The sequence below is a fragment of the Cupressus sempervirens genome, chromosome 3 (genome assembly GCF_028749045.1).
Source record: "Cupressus sempervirens isolate cs-2001-9-10 chromosome 3, ASM2874904v1, whole genome shotgun sequence".
Taxonomy (NCBI): domain Eukaryota; kingdom Viridiplantae; phylum Streptophyta; class Pinopsida; order Cupressales; family Cupressaceae; genus Cupressus; species Cupressus sempervirens.
The window spans coordinates 609,176,250-609,196,848 of NC_143120.1; the positions used below are offsets into that span (position 1 = coordinate 609,176,250).

The 20,599-nt window shown below is 36.5% G+C and overlaps 1 protein-coding gene across 1 annotated transcript in view; it reads left to right on the forward strand.

Moving 5' to 3' along the window:
• Positions 1-20,599, forward strand: part of LOC149568152 (SNF2 domain-containing protein / helicase domain-containing protein / HNH endonuclease domain-containing protein) — a 288,465-nt gene that overhangs the window by 23,492 nt on the left and 244,374 nt on the right. The window contains exon 2 of the mRNA XM_089821153.1: positions 4,016-4,375. Within this exon, the coding sequence (XP_089677279.1) occupies positions 4,016-4,375 (360 nt within the window). The remainder of the gene's footprint in view (positions 1-4,015; positions 4,376-20,599) is intronic.

Genomic DNA, 20,599 nt, shown 5'->3' on the forward strand with positions numbered 1-20,599 from the left:
CTCTTTATAAATCTCTCAATTTCTTGCTTACCTTGAGTTGATCCAAGGAACAATGAGAAGGGGGAGCCTTCCCTTTAAAGTAGGAGAGACTCTGTCTCACACGCTGTGGCTGGTCATCCTATTTTGCGACTAAATTTTTACCCAAAACTGTCGGTTGCAAAATATCCACCCAACATGTCTCTTGTTTTGATTTTATATCATATATTTATAAGTGATGAAAGGGTGCGAGGCCTTCTTCAAAACAACATGTCCACTCAAAACTAATACCTAATCCAAATCATATACAAGGTTTACTAAGATACCAAGTATTGAATTGGTTACTTTGCGGGAGATGATAGGATTAAGCATGAATATATCTTATTCAAAACCAGTCGCATACGTGTGCAGTATTTGAAGTCTTTTACATCATGGCGTCTCCTTCTCCATATGCCGTGAAAGAAATTTTTCTTCAGCGCATGCACCGAAATCATCTTCTTGTTCGGCTCCTTTCCCTGCCACTTGTTCATCACATAGACCAAAACCTTCATGATTGTTACGTCTCTATACTTCAAAAGACATCGAGCAAGGCCAACTCCAATCACTGTGCAATTGGGCTATTCCATCCAACAGGTTGCCAATTTTTGATGATACTCTTTTCTCCGGTCGCTGCTTCTTCTGCTTGTGAACCTGAAACAAACATACAAGAGTGATTAGTATTGTTTAAAAAATAAATGATTTAATCCCTTGCAATACTGGGGATGACTCCAAACTTTGAAATAACAGATTGTCTCAAAATAATTTTGAACTTCCCATTCTGCCCATAACATGATATGTGACGCTGAAAATCCAATGTATGTATCTTCCAGTGGCACCTGCACACTTAAAAAATCCTCCACACTTGGTACTGTAAGTGGGATATGTATATCTTTACGATCCTGATCAAAGCACTTATCCTTTATAATTATGGTGGTAACAATCGATCCTAATTCAGGCATGATTCCATACTCAGAAACACTATAACCACTATAATCACACCAGACATCTTCATAGTAATTAATGTTTATCCTCTGAAGTTAAAAATTCTCAGCCAGTTTGGTTGTGTACAAATTACAAATGTGCAAAGATGATAATTGCATCCAAATTGTCTGATAAGATGTCTGAATATTATTTCACTTTGGAGCTTACTCATAAAGGTCTCAGATTGAGCAATATCTCCTTATAAAAGGGGGATGCATACAGCAGTCTATACTTGGGACAATCTTCCTCCTTTTGCTTCAATATAGATCTGTATTTGGTAACCTCCATATGTGCATCATTTATCATCTATTGTGTATCAGATTTACATTCATTTCTGGATTAGGAGAAGCATTCTGTAGGTGGCAGAAATATGTGTTGCTATATAACTGTCAGCTATGGATGCTAAGATATCATTTATGCCACTACTATTTAATTTTTCTGAATTAGTAGTCTCTGGAGAACTGAACTGTTCTTAACAACACAAAAAGTTCCCATTCTGATCACCATATCACGTTCTTATATTTGCAGGCTCTTCCTGAAACATATCAAGCAATATATGAATAAACATTGTATAAGCATATCTGTTGATTACCGCTTGCCATCATTATCCTTTTCTGCTTGCACTGTATTAGTCTTCCATATTGGAGTTGTTTTGTGAGGTGTATGCTGTTTAATCTTCATGTAACTGTCACTGATTTCTGTAATTTGGAATCCAAAATCTGTTTATTGTACATGATCAATTTGTTCCAACTGCACTATCTCTCAAACCATTGTATTGTCCTTCTTGCCATTAATGGATTGTTGTTGTTTGTCTTTTTGTTCTTTCTTTAATTCTTCGTGAATCACTTATAACTGCCCTGCTCATGACTTTTAATACTTGAAGCAGACTGGTTGAGTACAAGTAGTGGGTAAGATCTGGAAATTCTGTCTTTTCCTGGTGCTTAGGGCTAAAATTTTGCTAAAATTTGGAGCTCCATCACAAGCATCACTCATTATTCTATGAATTCCATATTTATATAATCCCCATACACTAATATAGTAAATCATCAAACCAAAGGAAATAATTCAATTGTCCATCAAACATGAATTGGGAATCAAGCAAGCAGACCAGCATTAATTGTTTTATCAATTCAATTAGTCTATATTAATCATTCAAACCTCACTTAAATAATCAATCAATCAATCAACATCAACATTCAGTTCATATTATCTAACATATAATTTCTTATGTGTTTGATATGGTTAATGATGTGAAATGCATATTCTAAATCATTAATCTTTTTATACCCTGACAAACAATCATGTAGAGAAGTAAATGATCATCATCTAAGTAGACCATCCCATGATGGATGTCCAGTGTACCTGAGAGGGTGAGTGTCTGCTCTTGGGCTTAGATAGGAGGATTTGTGGACACTCTATTGTGGTGTCCTTTACAACTTATACGACAGGTGATTGTTGGAAGATGAGAAAGGAGACATGAATAGGGATTGTAGATACAAAGACCCCACTAGGTAGACCACCCCATGTTGGATGTATGATGTGCCTGTCACTTTGGGTGAAGAGGGTGAGTCTTTGATTTGTGCGTAGTGTGAGAATTGCTTTGGGCCAAACCATCACATTCAAAGTCATAAGAGGACCAATAAGTAAACTTGAGTAGGGAGTGTAGATACAAGCATCTGTCCTTGGTGAGGGGAGCACTAATTGGTAGAAGGCATATAATTGGTAAGGTTATGTCTCTAACTATATTATAAGTTTTATATAAATGGAATTTTTAAATCTAGGACAACATTAGGGCAATACAAAAAGGGAACATAACAAATGATTTCAATTAATCAATTATCCCTCCTTGGTGAGGGGATGTCAATGTTTGAGAATGATGGCCCTAAGAAATTGCTTTGTTTCAGTTTCTTAACTCTATTCAAATTTTGCGGATGATTCCTTGCTTCCAGAAATGTTCCTTATTTTCAATAACTTATGACTCGTCAATCCAAATATTCTATATGGTGTTTTATTGCATTTTAGTCTTCCATTATTGGTTACTTTTTTACTACATTGTTGTTATCGTCAGCCAAGTACTGTTCAAACCCTGGTCTGAATTGATCTGTGCATATCTCCTACAAATGTTTTGCCTCTAGAGCATTGACACATTATGCCCTACTTTTAGTTTTTGGTTCCAACCCATCTTTGGTTAGTTGAATTTTAACTCGATCTTGTTTTGTGGAATGAGAATTGTCTTGATACCTGGTTTTGCATATTCTAGAAATCTCTGTGGAAACATCTTCAATATAAGGAAGAAAAGATTGGAGAGGACCCAAATAACCCACACTAGCTCGCCATTGTTCCGGCGACCTTTCTGATGCTTGAAAGATTTTGCTATCTGCACTACGCTTTACTCATTACTTTATGACCATTGTTCAATTTTTTTTTGTCTGTTCAGAAGATATGTTTCATTTCTCATCAAAGATACTCAACCCTTTTATATAAAGTGTGCTAAAACTTATTAGGAATTGTTAGAGATGTTAATGGTGTGAATGTTTAGAATCTCTGATGACAAGTCACAAGATACATAATTAGATACAAAATTAAAATAGTGTCTCTAGAAAAGCTGACTGCCATTTTAATCTATGAAGAAGCTCTCTAAAGTGTGGGACATGTTTTTCTCCAATGCATATATTAGTATTTATGATATTCCAATCTGCTACATAAAATCATTGGAAAAAATTGTGGCAGGTTATTGTTTCTGGAACAAATTTTTCCATCATTGTTCTCTTTATCTACTATTTATTGTTGTAATCAGTCAAATCTAGTGTAATGGGGATTGTGACTAAGAATTCATTAATTTTAATCAACATAGTTTCAATGCAGTCTCTATTTCTTAATTTCAATGCCTGCTGTTCTGTTTTGCATTTCCACTAATTAATTAATTTCTGTTTGGCCGTAGAGGAGACTCATTTTTTCATGACTGTAATTTTGTCCTAATTTCTTTTGTGAGTTAACCTTATATAAAATTCTTAATCAGGTTCATTGCATTCACTCTGCTGAATCTAAAGATGGTGGAAAAAAGTCTATATATTCATTGAAGGACTATGAGATTGTGGAGAAAGCTCTTAGAAGATTAACATCCATCCAATTACAAAAGATTCCTTGGACTACTCTTGCTGTGATTCGTCAATTTTCTAATTCATCTCTGAACAATGAATGGCATCCGGCCTTATCAATTCATGCATCTGATGATGAAGTCAATAAGCTTTTGGCATCCTTACCCAAAAAGTTGAAGAAAGAGCTTTTGCCATTTCAAATGGACGGGGTGAGGTTTGGGTTACGGAGAGGTGCGAGGTGCCTTATAGCAGATGAAATGGGTGTTGGCAAAACTGTGCAGGTCTGTCTTTCTTTCTATTTCTCTCTTTTTACTTGGAAACAGATTCTTTCTCATGCCGTTAAAACATTGTTTTTTACGCTTTGCAAGACAACTCCAAAAGTATGGCTATATATATTATTTTCCAATTATTAAGCTGTGGAGTCTATAGGGGTCCACTCCCATGCAAATATCAGACTACTCATGAAGTCCATAAAAACAACACACAGAGGAACAAAATATTTTGACTTTGTGAAAGACCCAATCCACCTGATAAAAACAATGTAATTTAAAAAGTGCTGAGATGAAAAATGCACCCAAACAAAAAAAGAAAATCACAGTTCCAAAAACTCAAAAGACATAAAACAAACTGATCACCAGAAGCTTAAAATAGGCCATCTGCAGTATCTTATCATCCCCATTATCTTTCACTATGTGAATACCCAGCTCGAGGAAATTATGCTTAATGGCCCAAAACATACTTCTCTTAGAGAGAAATCGCCTGGAAAAGTGACTTGATACTCAGCCTACCAAACCACACAAACCATGACATTAACTGTGAGTGTTGTAGTATGCACGATGAAGATGTTATCTAACTTATATTATCTTATGACTTCTGTATAGTTAGTGATTTTAAATGCTAACCAATTTAGGATTTTTATTTTTTAATTAAATTTACTTATTAGTTATTAATAATTATACTACAAACAATCCTGTGGAGGTTAGTAAGGAAATACAAGTGGGGGGCAAATATGGATTACCCTTCTATGTAGATTACCCCTTGTTGGATGGACATGTTCTTGCTACTTTTAGGCCAGTGGGTGTTATATCATCCCCTTGGTCTTATTTGAGGCAAATGTTCTAGGATACCCTTTCATGCTTTCCTCTCTAGTCTCTCTAATGGTTGGTTAAGTGAACTAAAGGATGGAAACAATCATCTATGGGTGAATAATTAGACATGAGCAGGGGGTTAGATACAGATTCCTCTTTTAAGGAGACTACCCCATGTTGGATGGTTGTGTTCTTGTCACTTGTGGGCCAAGGGGTGTTATATTACACCCTTAGGATTAGTTGCGGTGAATGTTCCAAGGTACCTTGTTGCATTCTCTTCTTCAACCCCTACTATGGTTGGTTATTATAAATATATTAAGTAAAGCTATAAATTAGATCCATATATTAAATGTTCTTTAGTTTGATTGCTTATTTAATTTAAATTTCAATACCTGTTTATGTTTAATTTAAATTTAAGCAACTATTTGTAAACAAATTTTGTTGTGGAATTGTTGCTCTGTGTAAAAATAAGTTATACCCCAATTAGGGGACATTGCAACTGCTGCAAACTTCATATGGCCAACTGTTGAAAGACAACTAAAGTCATTTAAATGTAAGCTTCATCCTCTAATTGAGAGTACTCCTGTAGCTAGCAACGAAATCAAACCCCCGTTTTCCTTTGCGGCAAATGTGTTGAATTTAGATGTCGTGAAGGCATGGTTGAGCACTATGTCATAGACTTTTATAGGCTGCCAGTGATGTTTCCATTTGTGTTAGATAGAGGCTCATTTTTCTTTTGTAAAAGGCCTATCCAAACCACTCAAGTGTTTGGTGAGAACATTTGATCCAAATTTGTTGCAAAAGGTCATGAGAGCCCTAAGTTTGGATGTCTTAGGGATCGAAAACAAATCCTACTCAAAGAATGCACCAGTGACATAGTGTCATAAGCCTTCTAATAAGAGTTCCCCTAACCTAAGGCGCTACCCCCAAAACCAAAGGAAGTCAAAGAATCCAAGAATCGACCACAAGGAAACAATTGTGCCTAATTTGTAGAAGGCCATGACAATGAAGTCACAAGTATTATTGAAATGGACAAATACACTACGTTGATGTGCTTTTCTATTCTTATTTTGAGGCAATAGATTTTGAACCCAAGGTTGTTAATGAGACAATGAGGAAGAACATTTGGTGGTACACTAGTAGCTCTAGGAGCAACTATATGTATCATCTTCTTTGGGTTGGAGGAGATTTGTGGTTAGTGGGGCAACTCATAACTTCATTGATGATGATTGGTAGCTAGGATAGGCTCAAGGACACAATATTTTGAGTGATATATTGTTCCATGCAATCAAAACATTCAATTGTTTGAGTCAAATTTAGGAGGGACCGAGGCACAAGAGAACTTCTATGCGATTGGTGTAACAAACGGTTTTTTATAACGAAAACAAAGACAGTTTAAACAAAGAATTTCCAACATTCATAAATAGACAACTGAAATCCTTTTCAAATGACATTAATTGTTTTTAACAATTAATTGTAATAACCATACACATATCAATGTTTATCTGAAAATATCTAGTTTAATGATTAACTAAACATAACTAGATTAACGATCAACTGAAATTAACTATATTTAAGATCAACTATCATTTCTTCATACAAGTAAGTAAATGCTTAACAAGGAAAGAAGGAAAGAACATACAAGAATCATCCGGCGGGTCTTTAGTTGGTTGTGCAAGCCTCGACTTTGGTGAGAGGAGAAGCATTGACATAGGCTTAACCTCCCAACCTCGGACCAAACTTATCCCCACACATTCTATTAAATTAGAAAGGCCCTCCCTACCTCGGGATCAGGTTTGGGATGTTCTTAGTCCAACCACTTGAGCATCCTGGTGTTTAGAATCCCCGCACAGTTATGAAATGGACATGCTTGCATAACTGGCGCCACTAACATCAAGTGATCATTGGATGGCAACCATGCCTTAAACTACCTTGGCCAAGGATTTCAGATGGGTTCATTGACCCGATCACCATCGCTCGACTTGACAATAGGTTTCATTACAAGGATGAGTATGAGCTATTAAGTGTATTTTATTTAAGTTAATCATGTTTGATTTTTCTTCTTCTTTCTTGCAGATTTATTCCACCTCTTCACCTTACTTGGCTATACTGTCGGTCAGTCCCAAGTGTCTGGAATTTCCTAAGCAATCTGCTCTATGCATAAATTCCAGAAGGATTCGCTGCTTAGTATGCTTATAACAAACTGTGACTAGAAAGATTATGTTCTTGAGACTAATTGGGAATATTATTGGATAGTATATTTCATTCCAGATTTTATTGCAATTGGAAAAACGCTTCCATAAGGGTTGTATCTAATTTATTATGAAAGTTTAAAGAAGAGGACTGATAACAAAGGACATGGAGTGTGCAATAAAACTCATATTGTAACTTTGAAATAAATCTGGAAAGAAAAGAGTCTTGTGAGCCTAACTGGCTGTTATAGAAAGCAATAAAATGATATTGAAATAACATTACATGACCTAATGTATATTCTTAATATGTTTGAAGCCTTGCAATCGATTGGAAATCTGCCCTTCTTTAGATGTTGCAGACGTATCCAAAGTGTAAAATACTTTATTCCTCAATGCGCTGAGCACATACGACAGAGATGTTGCTTGAGGATAGAAGTATAGATTGGAATAAAAGAGGATTCCGACACATGAAATTATATGAAGTTGGGTGCTGAGGGTGGTGGAGAGAGAGAGTAAAAGAAAACGTAGCTGGGTGTGTGAGATATATGATACCTGACTCCTCTCACGGCTTCCATTTTAAAGAGCAAGCCGTGACTTCTTGGCTTCCGTAACATAAAAAATTATTTGTCAATTCAAATTGCCAAGTGTTAAATTGGTTGAAAAGAAAGGAAAAATAAAAGGTTGGAAAAAAATTATTAATTTGGTTTATTTTTATAATATATATTTACATATGTTCATGTAAATATATCAATGGGGTGACATCATTTTATTATGTTGTTATAATATAATGGTGCCATTTCATTTTTTATATTTATATGTATATATTATAATAATATGATGAAAGATCAATTAAAATCCCTTGAAGTCTGTTTTATATTTTAATTAGATTATTTTATGTTTTCTTAGATTATTTTCTTAATAGCTCATGCGCGTCCCACAAATGTATCCTGTGTTCAAGTTGTTGGGTCCTTATCAAAGAAGTTTAAGGTCATACCTGCCAATCTTGATGACTGAACTAAGCGAGCATCCCATTCCGATGATCCCGTTTAGCAATGCTTCCCCCCCTTCATCTTCTCCTGCAATCACCCATGGAAACACTTCTGCCATAATAACGATTCTATAATAATTTCATATAAACATTATAAATACTTTAAACTATTAATTATAATTTTCAAAATCAAGCAACTATTAACATCAAATAACAGTTAATGGTTAACGACCATCTTCATTAATAGTTAATACAACATATATAAAAAACTACCTAATTCACATGATCATGAAAGATTAATCCGTTAAATCCAACGATTATGAGCAAGTTTTAAAATTAGTTCAAAATTTGGGATGTAACAATTGGCATTGGTGAGATGACATCAAGAGTGGAATGGCTGCACTCACTTGGCAAGAAACACAAATTTATCAAAGTTTGGAGTTGATATTCAAATTTGATGGGAAGAATGTAGTTTGTTCTGGCCTTCCCAATCTGCTCTTGTGATGGATTAAACCAAGAGGATGGAGAGATCTTTTTGTGGAGATCAATTATCTTGGGCAACAATGTGCTTTATTACAATACATCTTGGGTAATCATAGCATGGTCTTTAACAAATTTCCTCTTGATTTACTACTAAACAGGAGATATGTAATGTCCCATTTTTGACAACAATGGAAAAATAAATTATTTTTTAATCATTCATTATGCTGTCCTAAATTATCAAAGGCAACTATTATCTAATTAGCTATGTTCCATTGAGTTTCTGGGAAATGGATGACATACGACAAATGGTCATGTTTTTGATATGGGGATACTTTTGGGCCATCTTTTAAGGGATGCTAGGGGATGACTATTAAAAAATAGGGAATTTTTGAAAGTGTACCATCTTAAATTGGAATCACTTCAATTTATGACCTTGTAGCACCTATTTAATGTAATTTATTGGTAAATCTACATTTAAGATGCCTTTGCATCTCTCTCCTATTGTCTTTTTAAACAACATCTAGGTAGGACCTAACTTCGCATTCCTATCCTGTAATGCGAAACTTGAGGTAGGATCTATTTACTTAGGTCCTACCCTTCTCTTTCTTTCAATCAATTCAACTCTTTTTCTGCACCAAAATGGGATTTCCTTGAAATCTGAACTTGATTTTTGGGTTCCAAGACCTGTTTTGGGATCTCGAGGCTGCCCCAAGGATTGCCACACCTAGTTGTTAGGGATGCAATGCTTTCATATCCAATCAGGGACGCAATGCGTCTATGTTGGACCAATCAGGAACACAGTGCATCCTAGGCATTGGTCCCTCGAGATTTGGTCCAAAACTTCATTTTTGAGCCCGATCGGCCTGTGAGAGATATTTAATCTAGAATCCTTTATCGGCACCCTTAACTGCTTCATTTGGCATGTATGGATGATAAGCATATGTGAACATGCGCAAGCAATCAAGAAGTAAGCAGGCACAAGCATACTTCACGTGGATAAGCCATTGTGGACATCCCAATTTGTCTTAGTACATTTGCAAGGTGAAAGCAAAGAGGCTTGGAAACATCCTTTGAAGTCAGAGAGTTCTTCAATTTTCTCCTTCCATTCTATCATTCAAGCATTCAAGATTCAATCATGGAGTAGCAAATATGAATCATGAGTATAGCTTAGAGTACTTTAGCCTTGGGGGTTTAGTATGCTTTCTAGCTTATCCTTGGATCTATGCATTGTTGCTTCATCCTCATTCAAGCACAAAAGCCTCATACTACAGTTTGGATCTAAGGATTTAGATCTTGGCATTGCACATTCAAAACTCAAACACAAGTAGCACACATATTTCAATTGACATAACGACTATCCGTGGAGGTGCAAACCACCAAAACAGGGGTTGACTAAGGCACACCCTTACATAGCCACCCAAAAAACCGAAATTCAGTTATCAACAAATCTCAGAAGGCAGAACTAGTTGCAGATCTGAGTATTCTTTTTGTCGTTTATTGAAACTACGAAATCAGAATCAGTGCTGCACATAGTTTTACAGGGTTGAAGAGGTCAGTCCTAAATTTAGTGTCGCATGAGGTCACTCCTGTTGATGGAAGTCACCCTTGTGAATTCACCGAATAATTTTTGGGTTTTGTAGATTTGATAGTTTACAGCCCTAATGTGGCTGAGTTTTCCCTTGGGAGAAACACAACAAGCATAAAATTGGATCCAAACATTTGAGATAAGTCCTCTATCTATCTTTGTCAATTCAGCATTTAATATCTTTGCTTTACGTTACCTATCTTGCATAGATCTAAAGTAATTAATTAGGATATCAGGGGTTTAGTGTATTCTTTTAACTATCTTCATAATCATTAGATCTTGGTTTGAGTTGATGCTTCGTTATCATTTGGATTGCATTAACCTACTAGGTTTTAACGCCTTTGAGGATTGGCTTGAAAGAATCCCTTTTCTTGAACTCCTCTTGAGGTGTGTGGTTATGTGATGAACTTAGGGTTTATCTCCTTGATTCACATTTCCCTTGCACTGAAAGTATAAAGAATTTTCAAATATGCATATCATAACATTGATAAAGCATTCATCATGGATATTTATGAAGCTTGATACATTTAGAAGGATTTGGAAAAGGGATTTAGATCTATCATTGTGGAAACTTTCATCGTCAATGTGTGTGCTTATTATATTCAAATGATAACAAAAATGCCTAAAGGCCTTAAGTTTCAATCATGAGATGACATAAATTGTAAACCATAAACATAGGAGTACATAAATATAATAATATATTTCTGTCTATAATCAATAGATGGTAGGGCAAAGAGTCTAAACCAAGTCGTTTTTATGCCCTAACCTCCTCTTTCAACTATTATTCACTCCTTGACTAGTTGCTTCTTCTCTTGCTACTCTTCTCCTTTGCAATGTGAAAATGAATTTATTTTCTTCTTCTTTCTAGTTACTATATGCTTAGATTTGGTTTTGGTATTCTGTAATGTGGGTTGGGTGTCCTTGTGGGCAGTACCAACCTATTTTTCAAATTTAAAACCGTGTTTAAAAAAAATTGGCCTACCAAAAGTGACTTAGGTTGCAGGGGACAACCAAAAGTCCCTAGGAGGGCTAGAGGATGCTTAGGAGCTCTTTGACCATTCTTGGAACTTCTAGTTGTTTCCTACCCCCTTGACCACTCCTAGAGCCCTCGCAAAAATGTCTTTTGGAGTTTTGCACAAATTGGTGATGAACAAGATACTTCAAAATGTCCTCCTCACATCCCCATATCGAGGGATGCACCCCTGTAGAGCATAGCTGATTAGTAATTATTAAAAATAATGTAAATTCTGAATGAATATTAGAATAAAAATAAAATAAAATCACTTTATGGCAATAGTATTAAAATAATAACTAAACAGCTAAAATAAAAGTCATTAATAGCAACCATCCAGAAATTGTTTATAAACTGAATTAACATTATTTGATGAGGCTTTGGGGATTGATACACATGGGAAATAATTTTTACTTTTACTTTAATATATTTGAGAGTTTCTTGGAGGTTTAGGATGGAGATCTGAGGGCACTATCTTCAACAGTGAAAAACTTTGTGGTAGTTAGCCTTGGAGGAATTAACTTGGTTTCTCAGTTAGGCTGATAATGAAGTTTAGAGAAGTCAATAAAAAAATATTAGTTGTTCATCTAGAGGTCAAATGAACAAGAATGTTGTCTTTTTAGTGGAATGTGAAATCACTAGTTTCAATGCTGAACAATAATTATGTTGTTTATCATTAGTTTGAACATTATAGCATTGGATTAGTATTTTAATATTTCTCTGTGTGTGGAACATTGGAGATTTTAATAATGTTGTATAGTGGGTATCTGTAGTTTGAACTTTATATCATTGGATTGATGTTTCTTTGTGTGGGGGTCGTTGCAAACTTTAATAATGCCATAGTCAATATTTTCTAATGGCTAGCTACTAATTTGGACAATATCAATAGAGGAGAATGTCTTTATGAAGTGTCTAACTTATAGATGGCTTGAGATTTAATCGATAATAGTAGGTTATTAGTATAAGTTGACATGGAATTAATGTGGGGCTTTGTTATCACCTTGGAGAGGACGTTGCTAATAATGTAGGAGTTCAACATTTGGCCTAACTTTGGTTGAGAATCATCTTTGTGATGAAGTATGGCTTTTGGTTCTAATCCTATTACATTGCTATATATATTTTGTCTAATGTTTTGGAAGTGGATTTATATTTTTGATTGCAAAAAATCTTGCTATATATCGGGCTTAAGTGCTTGAACTTTATTTTAATAAAATCTCTATGTGGGGGCCTACTGGATCCTATAAAGTACTAGAGTTGAAACGAAGCGCAAACAATATTGTGTGGATCTCTTTCTTTGAGATTCCAACTCCTTTATATAAAAATGACTAAAGGAGATTCAATTATCTCATTCTTCATACAGATTATTGAGTCAAAGATCAGCTATGTGCAATTGTGTAATGTCCCCTTTTTAGCCAGTGTTAGAGAACAAGGAGCTGGCCCATCATATCGACCCTTGTGGCTAATGTTTTGGATAGTCCTGGTTGAGCCATAGGCTATTTTCCCACTTCAGTGGTTAGGAATGTTCAGGTTTGCTCTTCATTTGAGTAAGATCAACACACTTACTACTTGTTGTGTCTATTTTGGGTAAGTCAAAAGGTTCATTCTTTAGCAGGGCACTTGGATAGCTTGGTGATAGTGTTGGGATTCAGTATAATTGACTGGAGCAATTATTCATAGGCGTACTATTTATATTAAGTCATTGTTGAAGAGTTGCTACGTTCGATAGGGGCACCAAGACTCATGGTGTGCACAATGATTGGCTCACTCATCAATCGACTCAATTTGAGGGACTCACTATTTATAGTAAGTTAATTATGCCTATGCTGCTATTTTTGGTAGTGCACTTGGACTTGGTATTAGTAGACTTCGCCATTTGGCTCACTTTCATGGGCTTACTATTTGTACTAAGTGGATATTAGAGAGGGACACTATTTCTAGGAAGGTAGTTGGATGCACAATAGATACAATGGTTAAGTTGGATGCACAATAGATACAATGGTTAACTCCCAGATTCAGACAGAAACAAGAAATACTGATTATTTCTGAAGTTATGTTATTTTACTTATTAAAAAAGTAATACTTTATGAGCAATTAATGATAAAAGTGCAATTGTGAAGTTATATTTTCACTTTAAATAAATGGAGCCACTTAATGACTTAAAATTTATTTTATAAAATGCATTACAATGATATAATATAACTTTATGGTGAAAGTGAACTTTATTTAAAAGGAAGATATAAGTGTTTAATAAACTATACTTTATACACCAAAAGGAGGGGTTATAATTGATTTGCAACAACAGTAAATTGTCCCAAGAGCTAAGCAGTTTCTAAGTTATGAGAAGAGCATTTCTGAAGATATCTTTTGGAGAATTATAAAAAACCAAGGCAAGATAAAATGGGTTCATTCATGACTTGCGCATTTGCTTTTGTTTATGTGGAGAAGAAATTAAAACAAGGGCTTTTAGATTTTGAGCTTGAAGAATTGTGAAATCTTCCAAGTGTTTTTGCACTTTGAACTGGTGAATCTATCCTACGAATTATGCTTGTGATGGTGTTATTCAAAGATCATAGTTGTGCTGACTGATTTGCAAGACGGTTTAGTGTTTTGTTTCAGTAGTAGGTTGACAGCCATAACTTTAGAATTTTGTTTGAAGCTTCTAATCGCCACAAAGAATAGGGAGGGAAATTCCAAGGCAACAATAATTATCAGATGAGCTGCAGCTAGAAATTTGGAGCATGTGTTTCTCCTATAGGGCCCGACTTTGTTCATAAGGGTGCTACATTAATTTTCCCAGCATCTAGGGCAACTTGGAGAATCTTTTTGGTGAGTAGTGTTAATGTCCTGGAGTATTTCAGTGATCTATAAGGTCATTTTCAAGTTTTGAGTTAACTCTGAAGCATAATTTGTGTGCATATATTTTACATCCTTTTCATTGTAACAATTGCATTTTAATTTGAGGGGAAATAAGATCCGGAAGGAAGTTGTTGGATTGTAATTTGTTTTTTTTAGCATTGCAATTTGAATTACATGCATTGGTGCATGTTTGGAATTTCAAAACTATTCAAATACAAACAAAACAAACATATAAACTCCCAGAAATTAGAGTTTAAAGATTGTATGGCAACTGTTTGATGAAATGTTTAAAGGTCAAAATTGAGTTTCAGAGTTAGAACCTGCAGGTGTTCTTACTTTGGGATTAGAGCAGTTTCTTGCCATCTTATTGCGAAGCGTGTTACCTTTAGGAAAGAGTGTTTGTGTGAGTCATGGGCAAAACAAAGGCTATACAAAATCTTATGTCAGCGCTCATGGATGCCTTACAAAATTATAATAATGCCTTTCAAAATCATAATGATTTTTTTAGGGCTTCTACAACAACCAAAAATCTTGGATCCTTTGTTTGCAAACAAAAAGGAAGCAAACACTTATTCAAATACTAGTAAAAGTTCTGATTTTTATGATAGCAGTCATAAGGGTGAGCCTATGCAAGATATAGGAGCCCTTCCATGCGTGGAAGATGGGTGCATGAAGTTTCTCGGTGTTAACATTCATAATTCAGGTGTTAGACATTAGTAATGTGATTCAAATGTTGGCGAAAGCAAATCTGATTTCATAAGTCAGACTTGGGAAAATGAATAAGAAAATTATCTATCGGTGATAGTTCCTACGATTGTAAGTGGAAGTGGGTGGAGAGATGGTCAAAACAAGAGCTCCCACTTTACTAGTTGGTCTAGCTTTTGAGGTATTTAGTAGCAGTACCTTGGTTGATGATGTATGCACTGATGATAGTTGATCACAAGATGAGCATTGCAGATACAACATCCTTTCATAGAGCAAATTTTGATTTTGAGAGCTTGCATTAGTGTAGTGAATTCTCAAGCTATGAGTTGGTTAGGATATTAAAAGTGAATGATAGTATGATTTGTAAGGTTCCCGTCATCAAGTAAATAATTAATCAAAATTTTGTTAATGGGCTGATTGATTTAGCATATCTCGGATTCATTTTTATTTAATTGTTTCCGTAGGTAGGTGTAGTCCTCGGCTATCTTTGTAAACCCTCGGAAAGCTTCTCCGAAGGGCATTTGAACACAACATGTAGGTAGTAGTTGGTATGCGATTTGGATTAGTCTTTGTACTGTGAATTCCTGTTGGGATTCTCTGTTGTTCGCCATTTCGAAAGTGAAAGATCTTCCCTATTTGGCTCTTGCGGTTTCGGTGGGAATCAACCCTCACACTATTCAGTCCATTGTACTTCTTTGCTTCGGATTTGGGAAATTTGGAACACTATTCTTGTTTGGAATATATCTATCTATTACTATCTCAATACACTTTGGTGTTCTCTATACATTTTCCTTCAAGTTGTCAATTCCATTATGGAAGTCTTAGCATTAGCGAATCGGAGAAGCAACACCGTACTACATCACTTTCGTTACCATACGACCTCTTACACCACAACCTACATCTCCATCATTGCATGATATCTTCCCTTCACTTTCGTACAACTCCCCAAGCACTACCATACGACTTGCATTGTTGACAGTACAACCCCCACAATATTTCACCGTACGGTTGCCCCTTAAACCGTACGGTCCCGTCCTTTTGATACCGTACAATTGCACAGCTACTCACCACTGTATGACTCTGGTGGATACCAGCTCCCTCCTGTACGGTCCTGCTAGTTGCTATCGTATGACCACCATTATTTGCTCACTGTACGGACTTTGGAACTTACCTCTAGGTGCAACAAAAGTCGATTTCAAGTTGCAATTTTGGGCACAGAGGAAGGACACAGGTCATTCCGAGAAAGGAACATTACATGATCACCACGAGTGTTGAGCATTTTGATGTTGCCAGCTAGATGTTAGCCACCTATGGTTGGATCACTCCTATGATAGATGAGCACTGTGATGGTAGTCTTTCCCTTATAGAGTTTCATGCCCTTCGAGAAGCCATCAAAAAATTGAAACAATACCATTTGTAGTTATTGGTTGCACTTGTTATGACACACTAATGGGAAAGGAGGGTGAGATAGATGAGTTCACTGATGAGATTGAGGTGACTACAGACTTATTGGAGAGTAGTTGATTGACTTTTTAGTAGTCACAATGACAATAAGAGGAGTTTACTGTTGAGTTGGGTTGGGCACACTCTTTACCAACTATAAGCATAGTGCAATTTTCTACAATGATAGTTGGTGATGATGTTATACCAACAAGTTTTAGTCCTGAGCTAGTTGTAGGTGCAAATGCTATAGTTGGGATGAGTGCATCTATAGAGGGCAGTGGAGAACCACATGTTGCATCAAGTTCTTATGTGGTTACATCCATTGTTGATGATGAGTTAGAGGACAAAGTTTTTATGCAGGACCATGATGAAGCTAGGAGTTTTTATCGAAATCGCATACGGAGGAGAGCTCATCACTACTTTTTTTATCCATGCACAGAGGATTTGTTGATGCATTAGTGTGGATTTGTTGTGAGGTTATACTATTGTCCATGGGATGGGTATTTTCCACATAGATGGGATTGTTGGTTGCAAGTTCGATTACTTGCAGAGTTAGCACATTGATGGGAGCCTTGCATAGGATTGAGACAATTGTAGTGTGTAACATCCACTTTTCTCGGGTCTTAACTAACAACTAGCATATCAAAGAAATGCAATTATTACTACATATTCATAGGAAGACAGTTATATCAGCTATGTTCATGTGAATGAGATTAATGGTTACAATTGGTTAAACGGAAAATTTCATAACTAACAATTGAAGACATCACTAATGAATTTAATATGAATTTAAAATCTACATACTGTAGGATTCAACACCAAAATCTGTCTAGGGATGCTTTCGCAAAACCCAGGTTAATCCATAAATACCGCTTAGGAACAATTAGCTATACCAATTTATCATTTACGGCATCATATACAACTGTATCAATTACAATTGTATTGTTTAGGGCATCTCATACCACTGTATCAATTAGGGCATCAATTACCATTGTATCATTTCTTCTCCTTCCATTGCTAACTATGGCAATAACAATTAGTTAGGAAAAAACACTCATATTCATTATTCAAATAAATGGAAGACTGAAATAATAATCCATCAGATAAACCTATCTTTGCATAGAGATATATTCCACGTCCAATTGGAAGGTCAACCGATCTAACTGGTTTCCAATTACATTAACGATAAGAGTTGCTTTCATTCAAGGAAATAACTGAAACGATGATATAAATCAATCCATCTTATCTTCTACTTGAATAAACATCATAAAAGTAAAGTGCTTGTTGCCAATAAATGTTTGAATGCTTAACTTATCTTTGTCTGATGCATGTCTTGACATCTTGTGGAGAGGGGAAACATTGTCAGGGGCTTAACCTCCCATCCATGGACCTTAAACTTATCTCCACACTTTCTCTAACTAGAAAGGCCCTCTCTACCCGAAAGAGACATGGAACAGCTTGTCCAGCCACTAAGCATCTTGTTACTTAATTCCACCATGCGACTTGATAACAGAGTATATGAATTGGACAACATGAGCTATTAAATGGTTCTTTAAAGTAATAAAATTATTATATCAAATCTGATTTTGGTTTCTTGGTCTTGTAGAACTTTCTCTCACCTCTTCTCCCTCTTTCTTGGCCAACCAGCCGGGTGAGTCCCTGGTGTCTAATCTTAGAGTATATCAACTCTTTTGCTGAAACTCAGCTGATGAGAAAAATAATATAAAATCAGTGCTGTCACTATTACAATAATAGATAAGACGTCTATTATTAGTTAATGGTTATCTTGTAAATATCTTTAGCTTTAGTTTGCTTTCATTTTTTGCTTTCTCTGGAATAGAATGTTTCTATTCTTTACGATCGTTTCCTAAGGAAACATCGTCTCTTCCTTTTGTATAAATTGACCTTTCGGTCTCTGTTATTAATAAGCAAGTATTTACCAATTACCTTGTAATATGGTATCAGAGCTAAATACTTAAATTTTTTCGGAAAAATTTATAATTTCTTCTTGAAATTATTTGTTTAAATTTTTCCAAAATTATTTCAGCTAATTTATCCAAAACCCACCTAGGGTTTTTCTGCTTGGAGAAATTATCGAATTACGGGTCTGCAAATCGCATGGAAATCGTGACCATTTTTTGGAGACTCGCATTTTTGGGGTGAAAATCTGCATGTTTCTATATCAAATCTTCATGCTCTTAGCCGTCTCAGTCTGTCATCGTGCTCTGGGAAGCAGATTCGACCATTTTTCATCAAGAAATCTGAAGTTTTTTCAAGCTTTTTTCAGCTAGGGCCGTTTTTTTTCGAAACCCTAATCTTTGGGGTCGAAAAAAATTTTTGTTTGCAAGTTCTTGGTGGGTTTTTCAAGAGCTCAACTGGGTTGTCGTTCGTTTTTTTTGGGCGCCTCGATTTTTGTGCCTCGATTTTCGAGCCAGCGGATTCAGAAAACGACAACAAATTCCTTTTGGGTTTTTTGAGCTCTCTTTTGGGTCATTCTCTGATTCTTCTGGGTCTTCCGTATTTTTGCCTCGAAGAACGTGCCTTCACAGATTTTCACAGTTTTTCATTGAAAAACCTGCCATGGCATCTCTGACAAATATTCTGCTCGAGCATAATTCCAAATTCAATGGTCGCAATTATGGAACCTGGAAGCAGCGCATCATCGCAATCTTCGAATATCGAAACACCGATCAACTTGTTATGGGTGTTAAGCAGCGTCCGACTTCTCCGGGTCCTGATCAAGATACATGGGATCTGAACAATCGAGAGGCAGTAATGCTTCTCAAACTCTCCGTAGCTGATGACCAGCTTTCTCAGATTCCATCCGGCAAGACAGCGGCCGAAATCTGGACACATCTAAAAGGTCTTCATGAGACTTCCGACAAGAGCAGAGCCTTCTTTCTGAAAAACACTCTGTTTTCTATTGTCATGGATGAGCGCACCTCGCTCCAAGCACACGTGAATCGGATTCAGGAAATCCGTGATCAGTTACTTGCCATCGGTCGCAAGATGGAGGAAGAGGATATTGTGGTAATCACTCTTCGGAGTTTACCAAATTCCTATGAGCATTTTATCGAGACTCTCAACATCACATCTACTGGTGTTGATCTAAAGTTCACTGATCTCTGCACCTTGCTACTTCAGCAAGATCGGTGGAAACAACAGTTCGGTAGCAGCTCCAAATCCACCTCCACTGAGCAAGCCTTTGCTGCGAAATCCTTTCAGAAGGATAAGGGCAAGTTTCAGCAACCATCTCAGCAGAAGTCTTTTGCTCCAGCATCCGATGGTACCAAAAAGAAGAACATTCAATGCAACTATTGCCACAAGTATGGTCACATGAAGGTTGCATGTCGGAAACGCTTAGCTGCCTAGTCCAAGCAATCAGGTTCGCAACCCAAAGCGAACAGTGCAGAGCACACTGAGCAGGTGGAATCTGCCTTTTATGCCTTCATGGCTAAAAGACCCGCAGATCATGTACAGTCATCTGCCTGGTACATTGATTCAGGTGCCTCTCGACATTTCACTCACCGCAGAGACTGGTTTACTGACTACCAGCCTTATTCAGATTCTGTTATCTTTGGTGGTGGAGAAGAGTACACGGTTGTTGGTAAAGGCAACATTCAAATTCAGTCTGTTGGGAGGAAGCTCAAATTCCTTGATGTGTACTACGTTCCAGGGATGGAACTAAATCTACTCTCGGTCAGTCAGTTGCTGCGACATTCTCCACACTTGGCAGTCACCTTCAGTTCACATCAGTGCACCATCACTGATCGGGCGACTAAGTATACTGTTGCAGTTGGTCTTGAGGATCATGGTCTTTTCAGACTTACTGATTCTGGTGATTCTCAGGACTTAGCTATGGCTGCTCGGCGATCTTCCATCAGCACACTTTGGCATCAGCGATATGGGCACTTAAATGTGCATTATCTCTCACAACTTGCTCGGGATGAGCTTGTTCTTGGTTTGCCAGAGATTCAAACCCAACACCTTGGAGTTTGTGACGCATGTCAGGCTGGGAAGCAACATCGCACACCTTTCCCTAGTGGCGATTCTTGGCGAGCTTCTCAAGTACTTCAGCTTGTTCATGCTGATATCTGGGGCCCTATGGCCACTCCTTCTGTTCTTGGATACAAGTATTTTCTGTTGTTTGTAG